Source organism: Carassius carassius, chromosome 27 (assembly GCF_963082965.1).
Source record: "Carassius carassius chromosome 27, fCarCar2.1, whole genome shotgun sequence".
NCBI lineage: Eukaryota > Metazoa > Chordata > Actinopteri > Cypriniformes > Cyprinidae > Carassius > Carassius carassius.
In genome coordinates this window covers 15383518-15402571 of record NC_081781.1, presented here as the reverse complement: position 1 = coordinate 15402571, position 19054 = coordinate 15383518, and the positions used below count along the sequence as shown (strand labels likewise).

The 19054-nt window shown below is 38.3% G+C and overlaps 1 protein-coding gene across 1 annotated transcript in view; it reads left to right on the top strand.

The window, feature by feature from the left end:
* The window catches only part of nek1 (NIMA-related kinase 1), a 28280-nt gene that overhangs the window by 2920 nt on the left and 6306 nt on the right, over nt 1-19054 (top strand). The window contains exons 6-32 of the mRNA XM_059513627.1: nt 21-88; nt 172-258; nt 1420-1474; nt 1910-2110; nt 2265-2337; nt 2560-2714; nt 2924-2989; nt 3769-3828; nt 4292-4339; nt 4430-4510; nt 4601-4812; nt 4914-5039; nt 5138-5240; nt 5672-5758; nt 6368-6451; nt 6627-6704; nt 7242-7337; nt 7446-7628; nt 7715-7780; nt 7888-8128; nt 10385-10525; nt 11306-11464; nt 11569-11784; nt 11924-12032; nt 13175-13251; nt 13434-13642; nt 19039-19048. Of these exons, the coding sequence (XP_059369610.1) occupies nt 21-88; nt 172-258; nt 1420-1474; nt 1910-2110; nt 2265-2337; nt 2560-2714; nt 2924-2989; nt 3769-3828; nt 4292-4339; nt 4430-4510; nt 4601-4812; nt 4914-5039; nt 5138-5240; nt 5672-5758; nt 6368-6451; nt 6627-6704; nt 7242-7337; nt 7446-7628; nt 7715-7780; nt 7888-8128; nt 10385-10525; nt 11306-11464; nt 11569-11784; nt 11924-12032; nt 13175-13251; nt 13434-13642; nt 19039-19048 (3091 nt within the window). The remainder of the gene's footprint in view (nt 1-20; nt 89-171; nt 259-1419; nt 1475-1909; nt 2111-2264; nt 2338-2559; nt 2715-2923; nt 2990-3768; nt 3829-4291; nt 4340-4429; nt 4511-4600; nt 4813-4913; nt 5040-5137; nt 5241-5671; nt 5759-6367; nt 6452-6626; nt 6705-7241; nt 7338-7445; nt 7629-7714; nt 7781-7887; nt 8129-10384; nt 10526-11305; nt 11465-11568; nt 11785-11923; nt 12033-13174; nt 13252-13433; nt 13643-19038; nt 19049-19054) is intronic.

Below are 19054 nucleotides of genomic sequence, written 5' to 3'. Positions count from 1 at the left end.
TGCTTTTGTTTTCTATCAAGAATATTTTTCTGACCAAAGATGGTACCATTCAGCTGGGTGACTTTGGAATAGCTAGAGTTTTGAACAGGCAAGTAGTTTTAATTTGATTTCAACACAGCATGAGGAATGTGGTGAGAATAACCTTCATATGTGATGTGGTTGTGTGTGCAGCACCGTGGAGTTGGCGAGGACATGCATTGGCACACCTTACTACCTGTCGCCAGAGATATGTGAAAATAAACCATACAACAACAAGAGGTAAAGTACTTCCTGTTCTGAGCCAGAGTGCTGTATACGGGCAGTACAGAAGCACTCAGTGGCTCTAGATACAGTTTGCTGAATCATTAAAGTGGTGATGTAAGTTTATATGAGCTTATCTGATCCCAGCAGCTACGTATTGATCCCTAGTCATTTGTTCCTGGACTGTTTGTAACTCGATCAGTCTGAATATTTACAGCCAGTATTGATGAACACCAGCTGTATTACATCACTGTTTAGGATTAAGGATTTTAGCATAAGTATTAGTATTTTAACAAATCTGCAATTCTCTGATCAAAAATATAGTAAAAATAATAATATTGTGAAATATTTATTACAGATTAAAAACTGCTTTCTATTTGTACATTTTTTAAAATGTAATTTATTCCTGTGATGGCAAAGCTGAAATTTCAGCAGCCATTACTCCAGTCTTCAGTGTCACATGATCTTTCAGAAATCATTCTAATATACGGATTATGTGCTCAAGAAACATCAGTATTGAAAAACAGTTATGCCTCTTAATATTTTTTTGTAAAACCATGTATATTTTTGTTCCCAGAATTCTCTGACAAATATAAAGTTAAAAAATAATGAATAATGGAACTTTTTAAAAAAATATTATAAATGTGTTTGTAATTTTTTATCAATTTAATGCATCCTTGAATACAAGTGAATGCATCCACTGAATACAAGTATTGATTTCTTAAAAATAAAAAAATTTTACTCATCCCAAATGTTTGATTTTTGATAGAGTATGAATTTTAAAATGTCTTAGTATCAGCTTTTCTCACGCTGCACAGCACACAAATCTTATTTGGTTTTCAGTCCTGATCTTTTCAAATCCATCACATCCTGAATGATGAAATATTATATGAACATTCAGACTGTGATGCATTAATTGGATTTTAAACCATTGATTTGGATTGTAAACATTACATTTTGTGAAGTCCTTTGCAAAAAAAAGAAAAATTCAGATATTGTGCAAATCACTTTAGATTTTATATTCTGTTTGTTTGTGTATTTATGTTTGCATGTGCACATGTTTGATTAATCCACAAGTGCCACCCCAAAATTTACCCATTTGTCCCAATTTCTCCCTGTCTGTCTTTTTTGTCTTCTCTCTCTCTCTCTTTCTGTGTTGTTCTGTCGGCCTGACCCTAGTGATATCTGGGCCCTGGGATGTGTCCTATATGAAATGTGCACACTTAAGCATGCAGTAAGTACCTTATGTTCTCAGTAGTAGCTTTTGCGTGCAAGGGCGTTTTTGTTCTTATCTTTGATGTGAATGATAAAACAGGACTATCTCTTTATATCTTTTTAATCTGTCTCTGTATGTAGGTCTCATTTTCTCTCCCTCTTCCTCTCTCACTTCCCTTCTTTCATTATTTACACCATGAATGTTCTGAGGAGACTAATATTTTACAGTGGAGAGGCAAGTGAAACCGCAGCTTTAAAAATTAAGATGATTAGCTGTGTGGAAAGACACTCTCTGCCTGAAGAGAAAATCGTTCTTTTTTTTTTTTCTGTATTCTTTGATAACATTGTAGTTTTACGTGATTCATGACTTGAGTGAAGATGGTATTATCATTTTATTTTCAAGTTATAATTTTAAGAGTCATTTTCAACCAATTATATGATGTCTTTCACTCAGTTTGAGGCCGGAAACATGAAGAATCTGGTGTTAAAAATCATCCGTGGTTCGTTCCCACCTGTTTCCGTGCATTACTCCCAAGACTTGCGCTCTCTCCTGGCCCAGCTGTTCAAGCGCAACCCCCGGGAGAGACCCTCCGTCTCAGCCATTTTGGACAAACCTTTTCTTGCTCGCAGGATTCAAAAGTTTCTTAGCCCTCAGGTGAGACATTTATGGCAGTGTGATGATGAATCAGTTTGTGCGTTGTGACTCAGAAATAACTCAGATGTTATATAACGCTCTGTTCTAATTCCAGACCCAATCGCTCATATGTTGGAGTATTTGTTTGTTTAGTATGTTTCCTTGTCTGTTGCAGATTATTGCTCAGGAATTCAGCCACTCACTTCACCTTCATCAGCCTAAAATGAGTGTAGCCCAGGGAGTGCCAGGTAAACACATTCATTAATAACTAATACATTTGTAACCCTCTGGTGATGTTGTTATATATCGGGATTATTCTATTTAGGGGATAATTATTTAGGAAGAAAAATTACTTCTGAATCATGATATCCACTGATGGATGAGCAGTAGTCGAGTAGAGATGTGCCTGGAGTATATTGTTATCTCCAAATACTAGAAATCCAGTTGCTCTGTTCCTCTTGACTCCCCAGCCAAACGCCCTGCCCCAGGCCCCATCCCCATCTCCCCAGCTCAGAAAATCACAAAGCCAGCAGCCAAATATGGAGTGCCTTTAACAGTCCGAAGACCATCTGACGCCATCAGAAAGGTCCCGGATGCGGCAAAGAAACCAGTCAAACTCAAGCAGGTGAGAACCATGGGAAATAAGGACCCCGTGTATGTCATTGGCTAATTCACTCCTATGTTTTGCCCATACATTATCACTCAGTATGTTCGGAGGGGCACTGAGGGGCACTTGTGTAACATTCAGACATTTGTTGATGTTGTCCGGCTGTGTGCTATAAATGAGAGCGAGAGACCTCTGATCCTCGCCCCTCGGTGTCATGTGTTGTCCAGGCTCCCCCTCCTGCAGCAGCTCAGAGGAGAGTGAGTCGAGTGGAGGAGGAGAGGAGGAAGCATGAGGTACATGAGAGTGCCCCCATCTACAGACCCTTCTACTAACACCCAGTCCTGATCCTCATTTTTAATCCACTCACTGTACCCCTGTGCAAATACACTTTATCCTCCACCCAAAATTTTTTCACTGTAAGCCTCAAATAGGTTTACCCTTTATATCACGAATATATCCCATTTATTGGTCTGCTCTAGTGCTTAAAGATCAGAGCTGCTATCAGAAATATTGTAATTTATTTGCAAAGAATAAGTCATTTATCCATATTGAGCCTATGAGCAGGACTCTTATCCACAGGTTGGTCCAGCAGCACTATCACTGTGATAGGTGTACTTGTAGTTACTCTGGATAAAATTGTAAGCAAAGTGACTGTATCTCTGTTTTGTTTTTTCTTTAGTGAATTTTTTTCTTTATTTCCCCACTTTTTTGTTGCTGTCCTTCTGCTTCTCTCCATCTGCTGTCATTCAAATGGTGGGCATCTACATCTTTGTTTCCTTTTCCACAGCTTTCTTAATTAACCCTTTCATCAGTCCAGTTTTCATTCTATAAATGTGTCTAGAACTACTCTACCCTCTGAGCCACAAGATGCTAAACTGTTATTGTTCAACAACTGATCCATTTTGGGAACAAATATTCTTTCAAGATTATATATGGATGTTTGACTGCTCTTGCCTCTCTTTGCCACATGGAGTTGTTCAAAAAGGTTTCTGTGTCATCACTATTGCAAACAAGTAATGAGAAATACTGTTTGCTTCATGTCTAAAAGCATCATGGTCATGTTCTGTTTCAGGAAGGAGTGAGGAAGAAACGGGTGGAGATGATGGAAAGGGAAAGAAAGCAAAGAGAACAGGTGAGCTATTGATGGCATCTTGCCATGACATCATGTCATATGTTTTTTTATTTTTTTATTTACTATCCTGAATCTACTTTTACAGTGATGCATATTATTATTTCAAATCGTTGTTTTGTCCTTTCTATTCATCAAAAAATCCTATCCTGAGAAAATGCAGCACAATTGTTTTCATTATTAATAATAGTAAGAAATATTTCTTGAGAAACAAATCGGCATATAAGAATAGCATAGACACTTATTTTAAAATGTATATACTTGCATACATACTAAATTGCAAGTTATGTTTTGTGTCTGTAGTGTTGGTGATTGAATGAGTTCACATCAAGTTCAGCAGATGTTGGCTGTTCTAGTTTCATTAAATAGATGGATGCTATTTGTAATGTGTCTCTTGGGTAGAAAGACATTTGAAAAGCCTCTTGATTAAGTTAGTGACCAATAGTAATTGTGTTTCTCTCTGTAGATGTTGTTACTGAAGGCTGCTCAGATGAAGAGATTTGAGAGGGAAAAGGTGAACTGATAAGAAATGGTTATTTACAGTAAATTGATGTTAGTTTCATTTGTTTATATTAAAACTTTAACTTCAACCTTGTTATTTTAGCTGAATCGGATAAACCGGGCTCGGGAGCAGGGCTGGAGACATGTGCTCAGTTCCAGTGGAGGCAGCAGTCCTGAGCGGAAGGTACAATAGTCTTCCTTGTCCATTACAGATTAGTCAATAAAGGCTGCTAATATTGTCAAGGTTTCTCATTCAGTGCATATTTTTGCGTAGTTTTATGGAGGTGGTGGCATTGGAGCTCCACATTCCCCTGGAATAGGCCCATCCCCTGTGCCTGGCCCCACCCCTGCTCCTGCTCCTCTTCCTGCTTTAGCTCCAAGCAGAGCACCATATGACCATGTCCACACAGCAGCTGAAAAACCATCCAAACCTCCACCTAAAGATGGTGCTGGGGAAGGAGCCAAGTCTTCAGGGGACAATGCCAGGTGAATGAGAAAGAAACTGTGCCAAGGGTTTTTGTATTTCCAGTTTTCTTTAATAATTTTTGTTTGTTAATTTTAATGTGCATATGTTATTATCATTAAAGCACTGCTATAGACTCAGGGTCGCTGAATGGTCATGCCTGCATCCCTCTTAAGGATGTTGTCAGGAAAGAACCACGTAAAGCAAGTCTCCAAAACGAGCAGATTTCAAAGAACGACTATGCCCATAGGTCAGGTGGCTATGTGTTTACATCAGTAATGTTTGTCAGTTATTCAGTCTAAAGCAGAGCTAAGAGCACCTTTTTTTTTTTTATCTCTCGGTCTCTAGATTTCGAGGTCAGCTGGTTGCAGAGAGGGCTAAGCAAGTGGAAGAGTTTCTACAGCGGAAACGAGAAGCCATGCTGAATAAAGTCCGTGCAGAAGGACAGCTGGTACGGGTTTTTACATTGGCCTCTTCTGGTCAAATGAATGTTCTGGTTCCAGTACACTCTTTTTCTGACAAAGTCAATTTACACTGGAAATTATTTTCACTCTAGGTTTTAAGGTCAACATGGTATGGAATAACACCCTACATTCATCTTATTGTGAACTATTAATCCATGCAAATGTTAATTAAAATTCCATAACTTGATTTTCTGGTAAAATTATAGACTTCTCTCTGGTGACGTATGCTGGACATCTCCAATTATTTACTCTGCTTAAACCCTGCCCCTTTCTTACAATCAACCACAAGCTCACATTCAGATCTGTCATCATTAAGTTAACTGATTTCTAGAAATAAGGTGTTGAAGTCAGTGATGGAATTGATAATACATTTAATTATGTGGCTTTTGTAATATCGGATTAACCAATGGGTGAATAGGGGGCCCGGCAAAACCTGGCCGCCATCTTTGCAAGCTGGACAAACTCCTCCCGATGCAGGAGACCCCAAGTCAACAAAGAGGAGGAGGTAGGAGTCCTGTCTGGGACCAAACAACACTCCTCAATCCATCAAGTCACTTAAACTCTTCATTGTTCGGTTCCTTATTTTAAGTTGTAAATGATCACCTGATGTTGCTGCATCTGCTCACTAGTGCCATCTGATGTCCAGTACCTGCACAGTGTTTGTTTGTTGAATGTGGCTGTGAAATGCACTAAAAATGTTTTGGTTCATTATTTAATTTCATCCAAAACCACTTTCTGGCAAAATTCCCCAATGCTTTAATCATGTTTTGTGTGTGTGAATGTTATTCTGCTTCAACAAGCCCCCTTTTTTTCTTCTTTTCTTTTTTTTTCTTTTTTTTTTGAAGTTTTCAGCATATCTGCAGGATCCCAGCTGAAGACTAACTGCAGCTTTTTATGGTCTTCAACTAATGGCTTTGACTCTGCTGTAACTTTAAGTTTGTGGTTCCCACAATACAGTGTAAAAGTTTAATGCTGTTTTTCTTTTCCAATGCATTTCACCAATTATATTTCATGTCCAATATAAAATAAGTGTTTTCCCCGTTCTTATGTTTGTCAGAAGGAGACAATGGGAAGAGAACAAAGAGAGATGATATGTGAACTGTGTTTTTCTCAGGAGTACTTGGCGAGATTGCGACAGATCCGACTACAGAACTTTAATGAACGCCAGCAGATCAAAGCTCGTCTCAGAGGAGAGAAGGTATGTGCACCCACGTTTTTGACATTTCTTTCAACTGTAGATTTATTGTTGTATCATACATATTTTAATGTTTACTATTATTTATTCAGCTCCGTTTCAGTGCTGTTACACATCATTAAATAGATTTTTAAACGTATTTAATTATTAATTGTTATATTTGGACCGTCTATCTCAGTATGACAGTGACGGCTCAGACAGTCAGGAGTCATGTGAAGAGGCAGTACTCAGGAGGAAGAAGATCGAGGCGTTAAAGGTTTTGCATTTTTAATTTAATTTTTTTTAAATAAATTATCAGCATTAAAATTTTAATTGAAAAATGGAATTGTATACACTACCATTCAAATATTTTGATTTTTTTTTCTTTTTTCTTTACAATGTTTTTAAAAGAAGTCTCTGATGCTCACCAAGGCTACATTAGTTTTGATCAAAAATACAAAAACGTTGATATTGTGAAATATTACTGCAATTTTAAGTAACTGTTTTCTGTTTTAATATCTTTTCAAATTTTTGTAATGGAAAAGCTGAATTTACAGCAGCCATTACTTTAATCTTCAGTGTTACATGATACATCAGAATACATTCTGATTTGCTGATTTGGTTTCTTATTATAATTAATATTAAAATCAGTTGTGTTGCTTAATTTTTGTGTAAACCATGATGCATTTTTTTTTTTATTCAGGATTTTAAGATGATTCTTAAAAGGTCTTAAATGTATACAAGTAAAAATGTCTTGGTAGCAGAATGCAAAAGCAACCAGACAACAGTTATCAAAAATGTGTTTTTATGTAAGGCCCAGTCAAAGGCTCGTGCTGCTGTAATTAAAGAACAGCTGGAAAAGAAGAGAAGAGAAGCATATGAGAGAGAGAAGAAAGCATGGGAGGATCATGTATGTCATCTATCTTTCCCAAACTTCTCCACTTTTCCTCGTTTCTCCTCATCCATCTCTTATGTATTTTATTGTGCTTTTTGTTTTGTCTTCTCTTTTGTGACAAAGCAGCTTGTTGCACGAGGGGTGAAGGTTGCTGTTGGAGCTGTGGGCGGAGCTCCACCTCCTGCAGCCCCTGCCACTCAGCCATCTGACTCCACCCCTCAGGAAGATGCTTCCAAAGCCACACCCTCCTCTAGACCCATCTCTCCAGCCATCTCCATGACTGCTGCTCTGAAGGATGTGGGCGCGGTTAGTCACCCATCACACTGATTAAATCACCTTTGCAGTATTTGCTTAAATGGCCATCCATGCTTATGTATTTTCTTTCTTGGTAGATTTCATCAGGACAGAGTTCTCCTATGAAAGAGGACTCCCTTAAAGCAGAAACATCAGGTGTACAGGTGGGAAATATATATTTGGATGTGTGAAATACCATTAATGTGAGTGTTTTTTTAGTAATATGTAACTTCGACTCTAATGATATATATGTATTTATTAATTTTTTTAGAGTGACAAAAAGGAGATTCTTCACAGACTTAATCAGAAGATCCAGACCACTGACGAAGATGCAGTGAAAGATGCCACACCTTGCAACATTGCACCATGCCCAACTCCTCAACAGATCCAGCCTTCCATCACAGAAGAAAGATCTCCTGCAGCTGGTGATAGGAGGAAATGGGAAGCTGTAGCTCCACCCATATTGTCTGTAGCCGAACAAACTCTGGAGGAGACCTGTGGAACTCTGGCAGGTATAAACAAAACAATTAATATTGCTGTAAAAACACTAGATATCCTATAAAAATGTATGTAGTCACTAAAGTCAAACCTGAGACTTTTTAAGACCTGCGCAAATGCACCTATATATATATATATATATATATATATATATATATATATATATATATTTATATATTTATATATATATATTTATATATATATATATATACTGAAAAATACCTTACACTCTGAAAGTAAATCATGTGTCTGTGATTCCTTTACATAATTGAACAGGGTGAAGCACAAATTCACATTTGACTTAATAAAACAGGCTTCTAATTTGCCTATCAACAAAATAAGATGTACTGCAAGTGTAAAATGATCAAGATGGGTTTTATTCATTATACAAATGTTTTGAAATTGTTTTATGTACAGATATACACTCACCTGCCGCTTTATTAGGTACACCTGTTCAATTGCTTGGTAACACAAATTGCTAATCAGCCAATCACATGGCAGCAACTCAATGTGCTTAGGCATCTAAATGTGGTAAAGACGACTTGCTGAAGTTCAAACCGAGCATCAGAATGAGAAAGAAATGGAATTTAAGCAACTTTGAATGTGGAATGGAAAATCTACTGGGATTTTCACGCACAACCATCTCTAGGGTTTACAGAGAATAGTCCGAAAAAGAGAAAATATCCAGTGAGCGGCAGTCGTATGGACGAAAATGCCTTGATGTCAGAGGAGAATGGGCAGACTGGTTAGATATGATAGAAAGGCAACAGTAACTCAAATAACCACTGGTTACAACCAAGGTATGCAGAAAACCATCTCTGAATGCACAACACATCGAACCCTGAAGCAGATGGGCCACAGCAGCAGAAGACCACACCGGGTGGCGCTCCTGTCAGCTAAGAAAAGGAAACAGAGGCTGCAATTCACACAGGCTCACCAAAATTAGAAAACAGAAGATTGGAAAACGTTGCCTGGTCTGATGAGTTGATTTCTGCTGTGACATTCAGATGATGGGGTCAGAATTTGGTGTAAAGAAAATGATAGCATGGATCCATCCTGCCTTGTCTTAACTCTTCAGGCTGGTTTTGGGGGTGTAATGGTGTAGGGGATATTTTCTTGGCACACTTTGGGCCCCTAAGTACCAATTGAGCATTGTTTAAATGCCACAGCCTACCTGAGTATTGTTGCTGACCATGTCCATCCCTTTATGACTACAGTGTATCCATCTTCTGATGGCTACTTCCAGCAGGATAATGCACCATGTCACAAAGCTCAAATCATCTCAGACTGGTTTCTTGAACATGGCAATGAGTGGTAATCTAGGATTTTAACAAGCTTCAGTCTGGATCCTGAACACCGGAGAAGAGATGATGCCACCCGCTCAGAGGACCTCAGATGATGCCAACCCCGAAACAACATACAGAACTACCAAAGTTTGCTATAAGTGTGATTGCATCATCATAATTGCTGTTAATAGTGTTCGTTGTCTGTTTGATTACGTATTTAATTGATTTTTCTATACATTTCTGCCATATGTACATAAACTGAGTCACCACTGATAAGCTACTACTAAATATATAGAAACATAAATTTTCTGTAAAGTTGCTTTGCAATTATTTGTATCATAAAAAGGGCTATACACAAAAAAAATGAACTGAATTCACTTTACTCAAATGGCCTCCACAGTCAGCAGATCTCAATCCAGTAGAGCAGCTTTAGGATGTGGAGGAACAAGAGATTCGCATCTTGGATGTGCAGCTGACAAATCTGCAGCAACTGCATGGTGCTATCATGTCAATATGGAGAAAAAAAATCTCTGAGGAATGTTTCCAACATCTTGTTGAATATATGCCATGAAGAATTAAGGCAGTTCTGAACCCAAAAGGGGGTCCAACCCGGTTCTAACGAGGTGTACCTAATAAAGTGGCCACTGAGTGTAGGATAAGTAGTAGTATTTCTTTACTTTTAATTGTGCAGTGATCACATTTAATTATTTAAACCTTAGCATTTTGAATTTCAATATTCGCATTAGGCTAGATCACAATTCCTGTTTTTCCATCCTTACATTTAAAATCTCTTGCACTGTTAAATAAGATTTATTGTATCATTTAATACATTTTATGATAAAAATGTAATTTGCTAAAACTGTATTTATAACGTTAAATTGTTGTAGGTCAGTAATAAGAGATACATTTCATATCTTTTAGATATTTGCTTCACATGAGCACTACACACATTCTCTTTGTTTCCTCTCACTTGTCCTATCTCAGTGTCTCAGGTGGCATCTCCAGAGACGACTGCCCCCTCTGGAGGAGACAGGAAGAAGTGGCAGACTGAGGGTGCCCCTCTTCTGTCTGTGGCTCAGCAGACTCTGGAAGAAACTAGCTTTACAACAGCAGGTCAGCTAACAGGTAAACATCCTTATCCTGAGATTCTGGAGTTTATGCTTTATATATACATATATATATATATATATATATATATATATATATATATATATATTAAATTGATAGTTTGTGTTTGACAAAACAAAGAACATTTGTGGAAAAACAAATGGTGGAGGCTATCATCTTAGCCTACTAAGAAAATGTGCTCTGTGGCACAGGTTGTATAGTAGCTCAGATACCAACCTGACAAGTGACCAGGTTTCTTGTAGCATATTTACAAGACTCTGACAAGTGATTGTGCGAACAAGAATCTAAATATGGCAGCAGTGAAAAGCACACACCATCAGCTCTCATTATATCAGCATCATTCACATATTAAAAGTGCGTTCAGTTATGAAGGCAACATTAAGGTGAGCTACAGTGAGAAACTGATGGCTGCAGCAGGCTTGAGGTGCACATTTGAATGATCTGACCTTTGTTTTTGCCAGTAGGCTAGATAAAGAATAAAAGTAGTCAATTAATTATACGCATGCTCCTTATTACTTCCAGAGTGAATAGATGATGTATTCGAGAGTGTTTTGTTTTGTAACCATGGATGATGTGTTGTGTTCCATGCACTGGGATTCCAGCCGCTCTATAGAAACAGGATTAATAACAAACAAGGCATGAGGTTATTTGCTAGATCTCTAGTATTCTGTGCCCGGAGAGCAAAGTCATGTTGTTAACTTGTTTCCATTATATATAATAAAATGGGTGACTTATTTATATGCAGTAACAACATATATATATATTTTTTTATTTCAGAAAAAACAGCAGGTGAAGTCATTTGCATGGAGGAGGGGCTAAGGAAGGCTTGGGGGCGGAGTCCAGACTCAGAGGTTTTGAAGGTGTTGGAAGAGGCAGAGCTCCAGCCCTTTACCCAGAAACTAGATCCCGCCAGCACCTGTGACCACACACTGACAGGTGAGTCTTGATCAGAGTGTTTTTCATCTGTGTGATGTGTTCAGTCTTACTGACAATAGCATCCTGTTAATCCTGACTTTTTCATTTGTGTTTCTTTTCCCCAGAAAGCCTTAATCTGATTGAAGAGCCTTTAGATGTCACTCATGAAGCCAAAGAAGTGCCTCTTCCTCAGCCATGCCAGCCTGCCATTGGCCTTGCCAAACAAGAAGTGACATGTCAGGAGACGGTGCCAATCACAGCAGAGGTTAAAAGTCAGGAACTAATCCTACAAACAACAGAAGAGATTCAAAAGACTCCACGTGGAGATAGTGAGACAGAGGGTGAGAATAGCGTTACACTGAAAATGAATGCAGTACTCTAAGCAAGATACTTTATTAATCAAGACTGAAATGTGTGGAAATTCAGATCATCGGTAGTGAGACCTTTTGCACTTGTTACTTTTTGTTTCTGTTCTTCCAGTGGTGGATGATATGGAGTCCGTAGTTCTAGATGAAGCCTCTCAGCAAACCTCAAAGCCACCCCCAGCAGATGTAATGCAAGCGTGGACAAATGACACTCCAGTGTCTCCGTAAGCATTTACTTTTTTTTTTTTTTTTTCTTCTTCTCACTCAGTTGGTTAGTAAGACTGTCACTCAAGGCTCGCAGTCATGCATTTGCTCTGGAACCTATTGGAGTATATTATTGCATCCAATAAGAGTCATATTGAAGTCCTATTGCATCCACATTGCAGGCTTTGTGATTAGCAAATCACAATGTCTCAAATCACGATTGCGATTCTATTTTGATTAATCGCTCAGACGTAGTCACTGTCACAGAACAGTTGTTGAATGAAGAATAATTTAACCGTTGGCTTACATCATTTTGTGTTCTAAAGGAAGAGTAACAGCACACCGGTTTAGAACGTTCACTATCGTTCAAAAGTTTGGGGTTGGTAGACATTTATTTTAGTAATTGGTAATTCCTCAAATAAAAACCTGTAGTCAAATAAACGCCAGGCCTCTTATAGTGGCTGGGGGCGTTGTCAACACGGACAAATAAAGGCCGGGGGGAAATTTGTGCAGCAGAGCCAGATAACGAACGTACACGCCCACTGCCGGAGCGCTTCTCATTCTCGAGTCAAGAACCGGTAGCATCGGTTTTCATTTCTGTTGGACGCGTCCGATTCAAGAACCAAGGAGCTGATGATAACTGCGCATGCATGATTCAGCGTGACGCAGACTGACACAGAGCGCGTCTGAACCGAACTGATTCTTTTGGTGATTGATTCTGAACTGATTCTGTGCTTATGTTATGATCTCTGTCCCCTGGAACACTACCACTTTTAATTTAAAACGGGTTATTTATAACAACTGCTTATCAAACAGATGTAATTAGAAATAAAGGCCTGCCTATAATAAAAGCCTGATTCAAATAAAAGCCTGTTACCTTCTGCTTCTCCCAGTTCAGATAAATAAAGGCCCCGGCTTTTGAGGAATTAAGGTTTTTTTTTTCATGATTTTTTTATTAGAAAGTTTAAAAGAACAGCATTTTATTTTATATCTTTTGTAACATTATAAATTTCTTTACTGTATTTTTTTGATCAATTTAATTCTTGCTGAAATATTGATATCTTCCAAAAAAAACAACAACCAAATCTCACAGTAGTGGACACAATGACATAACTTCTGTATCTCAATTAACTTTCCCTTTAATCATTGTTTTTGATTTTAGGCCAGCAGATGGCAGAGTAATACAAGCAGAGTGCACAGAGATGACGCAAAGAGAAGAAAAACACCCTGAACCTGCAGGTAGTCTCAAATGCAATTTTAAGACATCTTATCTCCCTCTCACACAAGCATGTCTCATTATGCACCATATCAAAGCACTCCAGTATACCCATTAAAATTCATTAACTTTCTAACAATGTTAATCCTCAGAAGCTTCACTGTCAAAAACAAATTAAGTTTTTATTGGCTTATTCTTTTTTCAGTAGATGAGTCTTTGTTTGTGAAGCTAAGCAGTAGTCCTGCTCACAAACGAGCAGTAGCATTGGTCATCCTGTCTGCTCAGTCCTCACTGGAAGACTCTTCCTCTGTCGCATCACGTTCCCGCTCTGTCTCTCCACTGCGTTCCCAAAGGCATGGCGACGCACTTCTTATTGGCCTCTCTACTGGCCTCTTTGACACAAACAACCCAAAGGTGAGTACTAGAACTGCTTGCTTTCTCTAGTATGTTAGTTCAGGCTGTAAATCAATGACACTAATCTCTGGCCAGATCTCCAAATACTAAAGTCAGGAATAGACTACATGACTTTTAGAATCTGAACAGCTGAAAAGCTCTAGGTATCATACACACACTTGCTAACGTTGTAATTGCTGTTCATACAGTAAACATCTGAGAATCGAACACTACACAGAAACCTGGACCTTGTTGCTAAGGAACACTATGTGTTGTAATATCAGCTCAAATATCAAACATGTTTAATATCCTCTGAACCGGATAGAATCACAGCCAAAAAATAAAAATCAAAGTCTATGCCCATCAAACATGTGATTTTATTTTTTTTGTGAAATTTGTCAACTTGTACTGCCCAAAATTTACAACTAGGGTCAAACTGGGACAAAAATCACATTTAAATCTGAAAAAAAAATCTTATTGTGTATTCCAATCTTGGTGTATTCTAGCCCTAACTAATACAAAAAATGTTGATGAGATGCTGTGTGAAAGTTAACAGAAGCACAGATTTCTAGAGGTAATGTACATTTACAAAAGGGAGTGTAGTTACAAGGGTGCAGATCCAGTGACTTTTCTGTGCCTTGAACTTGATGAGGGAAGCAACTAGCAGCCAGTGGAGTGAAACAATAAGGGGCATAATGTCCGCTCTCTTGGGTTCATTGAAGATCAGACGTGCCGTTTTGAGCTCAACTTATAAAAAAAAGTGTTTATTGCTGGTGTTATAGCTGTTTGCTTTCTGAAAAGATCCGCAGCGCAGACTCTCTATTTTTACAAAAGCTCCCAAACAAAAATCATTAGGCTATTATATTTTGATGATAGGCTATGCTACGTGGAGCTAAATTCTCAGACAAGGTGACAGATAAAATAAGTTACTAAATAAATACACAATTGTGATAGAGAATAAGAAGCTGACGTCTGATTTCTCCAAGCATTTACCATGTTTACTATGGTAACGTTAATGTTTAGCGTCCATAGTCTTTTACATCGCTTATAAATATTTCTGCCTTGTTTAGTGATTGTAATCCACATCGGATCGAGTTATTTCAAACACTCGCTGCTGACTAAGAGTGAATTTTGAGCTCAGCTTATTTTAAAGAGTCTTTAATACTGGTGTTAAAGCAGTTATCTTTCTGAAATGTTCCGCGCTGACGCTCTCCAGACTCAGAGAAACTCCGCCTTTGTTCATAACCACTCCTTTAGCCCCAGCTGGCCCGCTTTGGCTCAAGGTTTTCGTCGGGCCAAAAAAACCCTGGCCGTTGGCCCCGAGGAAGCCCCGACAAGGCACGATCAAGCCCCGGAAGTGACAGTGGAAACGCGACTGGCCCTGGCACACACTAGCACGCCCGGTTTAAGCCTGACAGTTGAAAGGCGGCTCATGATATTGGTACAGATTCTGTGTAATAAACTATTATTTTGGCACTTTTACACTGCGCCGTACGACTCGGCTCGGTACGGTTCAGTATGGTACGGCTTGGCTTGTTTGCGTTTCCACTGCAGTTTAGTGCCGCTTTAGAATGAGCGGAATTATTCACATGACGTTATTGTTGCTACTGCCACGACTTGAGAAAAACTTTTTAATTCCCCGTCGCCCCATCAAGCTCTCGCTGGATCTGGTCCTCTGCTATCAATGAGAGGAACATCTGTACTTCCTCAACAGACAACCAAACAGCCATTTTTGGGTTTTTAAAAAAGGTGCACTCATTCAAGTCAGTTGTTCGCTCCTTCACTGACTGTGCTGATTTAAATCAAGCGGTTCTTTTGTGTTTGTGACGCAAGTTCAGTGACACAATTTTCTCCGGCCAATCTGTGATCAGCATAGTTTACACACACATTTTGGTAACGGTAAGGTTCACTTGGAACCTCAACCGAGGTGGTACTAAAAAAGTACCAGGTACTGTACCCAGTCGAAACCCCCCAAAAGTGAACCGTACTGAGCCGTACCGTGCTGTACCATGCAGTGGAAAATTGCCTTTTGTGACTGTATATTTCAGGTATAGAGGGGGTGAGGTTTGGGGGGGGGGGGGTGATATATGACCACGATATTAGGGGTGCGCCGATCACGATCGGCCGATCGTTATGCGCATCTCGTCAGTAAAGCTGGTTCTCTAATCAGCAGTAAATTTCATCAGGTGCGTGATTTCACATAGAGCAGCTGTTACTACACAGAGCCGTTGTTAACTGAGAAGCTGCGCAAATCCACGTTAATTTTCAGCGTTTATTTGCGCATCTTAACTAAATATTAGAGTGATTGACAGAGAGTAGAAACATTGTGTGGTTTTGTATTAAATAATGACCCAGATCATGAAATACATTTATTAGGCTTAGAGTAAGGGAAGCTTGGGAAATGAGAGTATCCAAGGAACGTGTGAATGCTATGGATTTATTTTAAATCATTATAATGTTCTGTAATGTTATCCTTTTTAGGCTTTTTTAAAATGTATTTTTTTTTTATAGAAGTATCGATTCAGGCACCGGTACCGTTTTAAAAGTATCGAAATGGATATGGTATCAAATAAAACCCAATCGATACCCAACCCTACTGGTCACACTATTCCTAGATCATCTACAAGATGGATTAAAATGCTGATAAAGTCAAGAAAAGATGAGACATTATTATATTATTAAAAAATAAAAATTTGGTGCCTAAGTTATTTTTATAGTAGCCAATGGCTCCTTATTCCATTTCTTATTTATTTTTTTGTCTGAAGCCCTGAGACCTTAGCCTGGAGAATGGAGCATTGTGAGTGGGTGGTGGTTGTTCATAAATGTGAGGTGTAAAGAACTGACTGACTGAAAAAAAAAGTGCCACAATAATTAGCCATATAAATCGCACAGCTTGGTGTAACATCAGAAATAATAGAAGATAAACTACTAAGGCCTGTAATGATATTTAAAAATGCGTAGTTCTACCATAAGAAGACCTAGTGTTATTGAAGTATTATTCATATACTAATAATTATAAATACATTTGTTTTTATATTTTGGGATTTCAGTAAAAAAAAAGTTTTAGTAATTTGATGTGCATTTAGTTTTTTTTTTCTTTTTTTTTAGTTTTTTTCTTTTACTTATTTCAAACTTAATTTAATTCAGTTAATTGACAAAGCAGTATTTATTTCAGTGTTTTTTCCCCTAATATTTGTTGATCAAGTTTTTCATCTAATGTTCCTATTTAGTATTAGTTTTTTTTAGTTAATTTTAGGGGTGCACGATAAATATCGGCCGATAATTAATTGCGTGATTTTACATAGAGCAGCTGTTACTACACAGAGCCCTTGTTAACTGACAAGCTGTGCAAATCCATGCTGATAATGATGCAAAAACAACACTGTGAAGAAATCCAGGTGCGTGTGTTTGCCTTAATCTAAAGATATAAGATGTTACAGAGCATAGTAATGGAGGACCCCACTGCTGCCATTTATCACACTAATTACACTTCAAGTCAAGAGAGGAAGAGATCACTAAAAAGAGCAAGAGAAAAACTATGAGGAAGAAAGAGATGGCACTATAACAAGAGAAACCGATGACCGCCTTCGGTAATGTGTTGCACTTAGCAAAGAATGATAGAGGAGCTCAGATTTGTACGTCTCATAGAATTTTTTGTTTGGGGTGATTTGTTTTCCACAGACTGACATAATGCTGTGTGCATACGAGGATAGGCATATGTATGAGTGAGGATGTACCTCGGGCCATTGCTGTGCTGGATGGACTGCTGAATGTGTATGTGTGTGTTTGAGCTCCTGAGTGGAGCGTTATTAATGAGATTCTTCCACATCCTTGATGTGCCAGTAAACCAAACGACTTTGCACTGGCCTGTATACCTTTTCGCCCACCCCACAGACACACACACAAATACGCCCACAATTTTGCAAACACGCCCACACATTTGGCCTTTTGGCTTGCTTGCACCCAACCCTCTGGACAACTGGACAGTCAGATCACACACACACTAAATGTCGTCTTTCTCAGCACAAGCTGTCAGTCTGTTTAATCAGTAGTTTAGCACTCCTCTCCACTGTGCAAGTGCGAGAACAGTGCGTCTCTGTATCGACGGCTGTGGTGGAGATGGATGACTGCGCCGATATTAAAACCCTCCTCTGCTCTGTGGAGACAATTTTCCCAAAAGTCCCTGCTGGGTGTTAAATAGCTAAGTCGTTTCATTCCTGCACACGATTCAGATTGAATAAGTTTGAAATGCAGCTTGCAGATTGTGCTTGTACTTTTTTTTTTTTTTTTTTTTTAGTTCATATTGATTAAAGAGCCCTTTACTATACTTTTATAGTTCAATGATAATGTCAAGGTTTCTTGCACCAAAAATAGCTGTAACCTACTTTTTATGAAAATTCTCACCTCTCCCAGAGCCTTAGAACTAAAAATGTATAATAAAATTACTTTTTTTTTCTTTTTTCTGATGTTAAAATATTTTCTCCTCTTCTAGCTTAATATGCAAAATCAACATTATGTAACTTGAATTACTAGTGTTAAAGTCAGCATGAAATGGAAATTCAATCTGTCTATGTTCTATAATGACCTCTTCTATTTCTTACAATCAACTGCAAGCGTGCATTTAGATCTGCCTCCATTCAATCAACAACGTATGAATTGGAAGAATCTGATGCTAATTCAGTTAAATCATTATTTTTAGAAGTGTTAACACTAGCTGTGTGGCAGTATCAAAACATGGCTCTGTTTGAAAATCCTGACCAGGCTAAAAGCATTGGTTAAAGCAATGTTGCAAGTTTGGGATGAGACTATATGTTTGGAAATCATTATGCACTTCTTTTTGCACTTTAAAATGGGATGCTTTTTGCTACTGTGCCTCTAAGACTTCCATGTAAACACTCTCTTTACTTGTGAGATTAACTGAAAAACAGTGCTTTAAGTTTGCTGTCAGGTTCAATATGGTTGGCTCTGCTTCATCCTTCAATGACAACCTCTTTGGAAAGCCTGCATTACATTGTGACAGGTTCACAAAACAATCCACAAAGAAATGTGCTGCACAAACTGTGAAGGTCAGACTGAAATAATCAGGGATGTTGTTAAAAATAAACTTCAAATGCTTGTTTCTAACATTAGGGTCCTTCTGTCTATGCAGAGACACAGGTGCTACCCCACAACACAACGTTTGCTGACTTCCTGAACCTCTAGATAACAAATTTATTTTAAAAGCCATTTATATGCTCATGGCTGTGACATCACAACCATGCTTACATGTTAAGACATCTTTGCAGCTTATTTTTCATAAATAGTCTGAGAAAATTGAGAAGGGAGTTTTGCATTTGGAGCATTCAAGAGTTCGCTTCAAAAGAACATGAATATTTCTTATCTGTAATGTTTGATATTACGTATGTGTGTTCTATCAGATGCTGAGGACGTGCT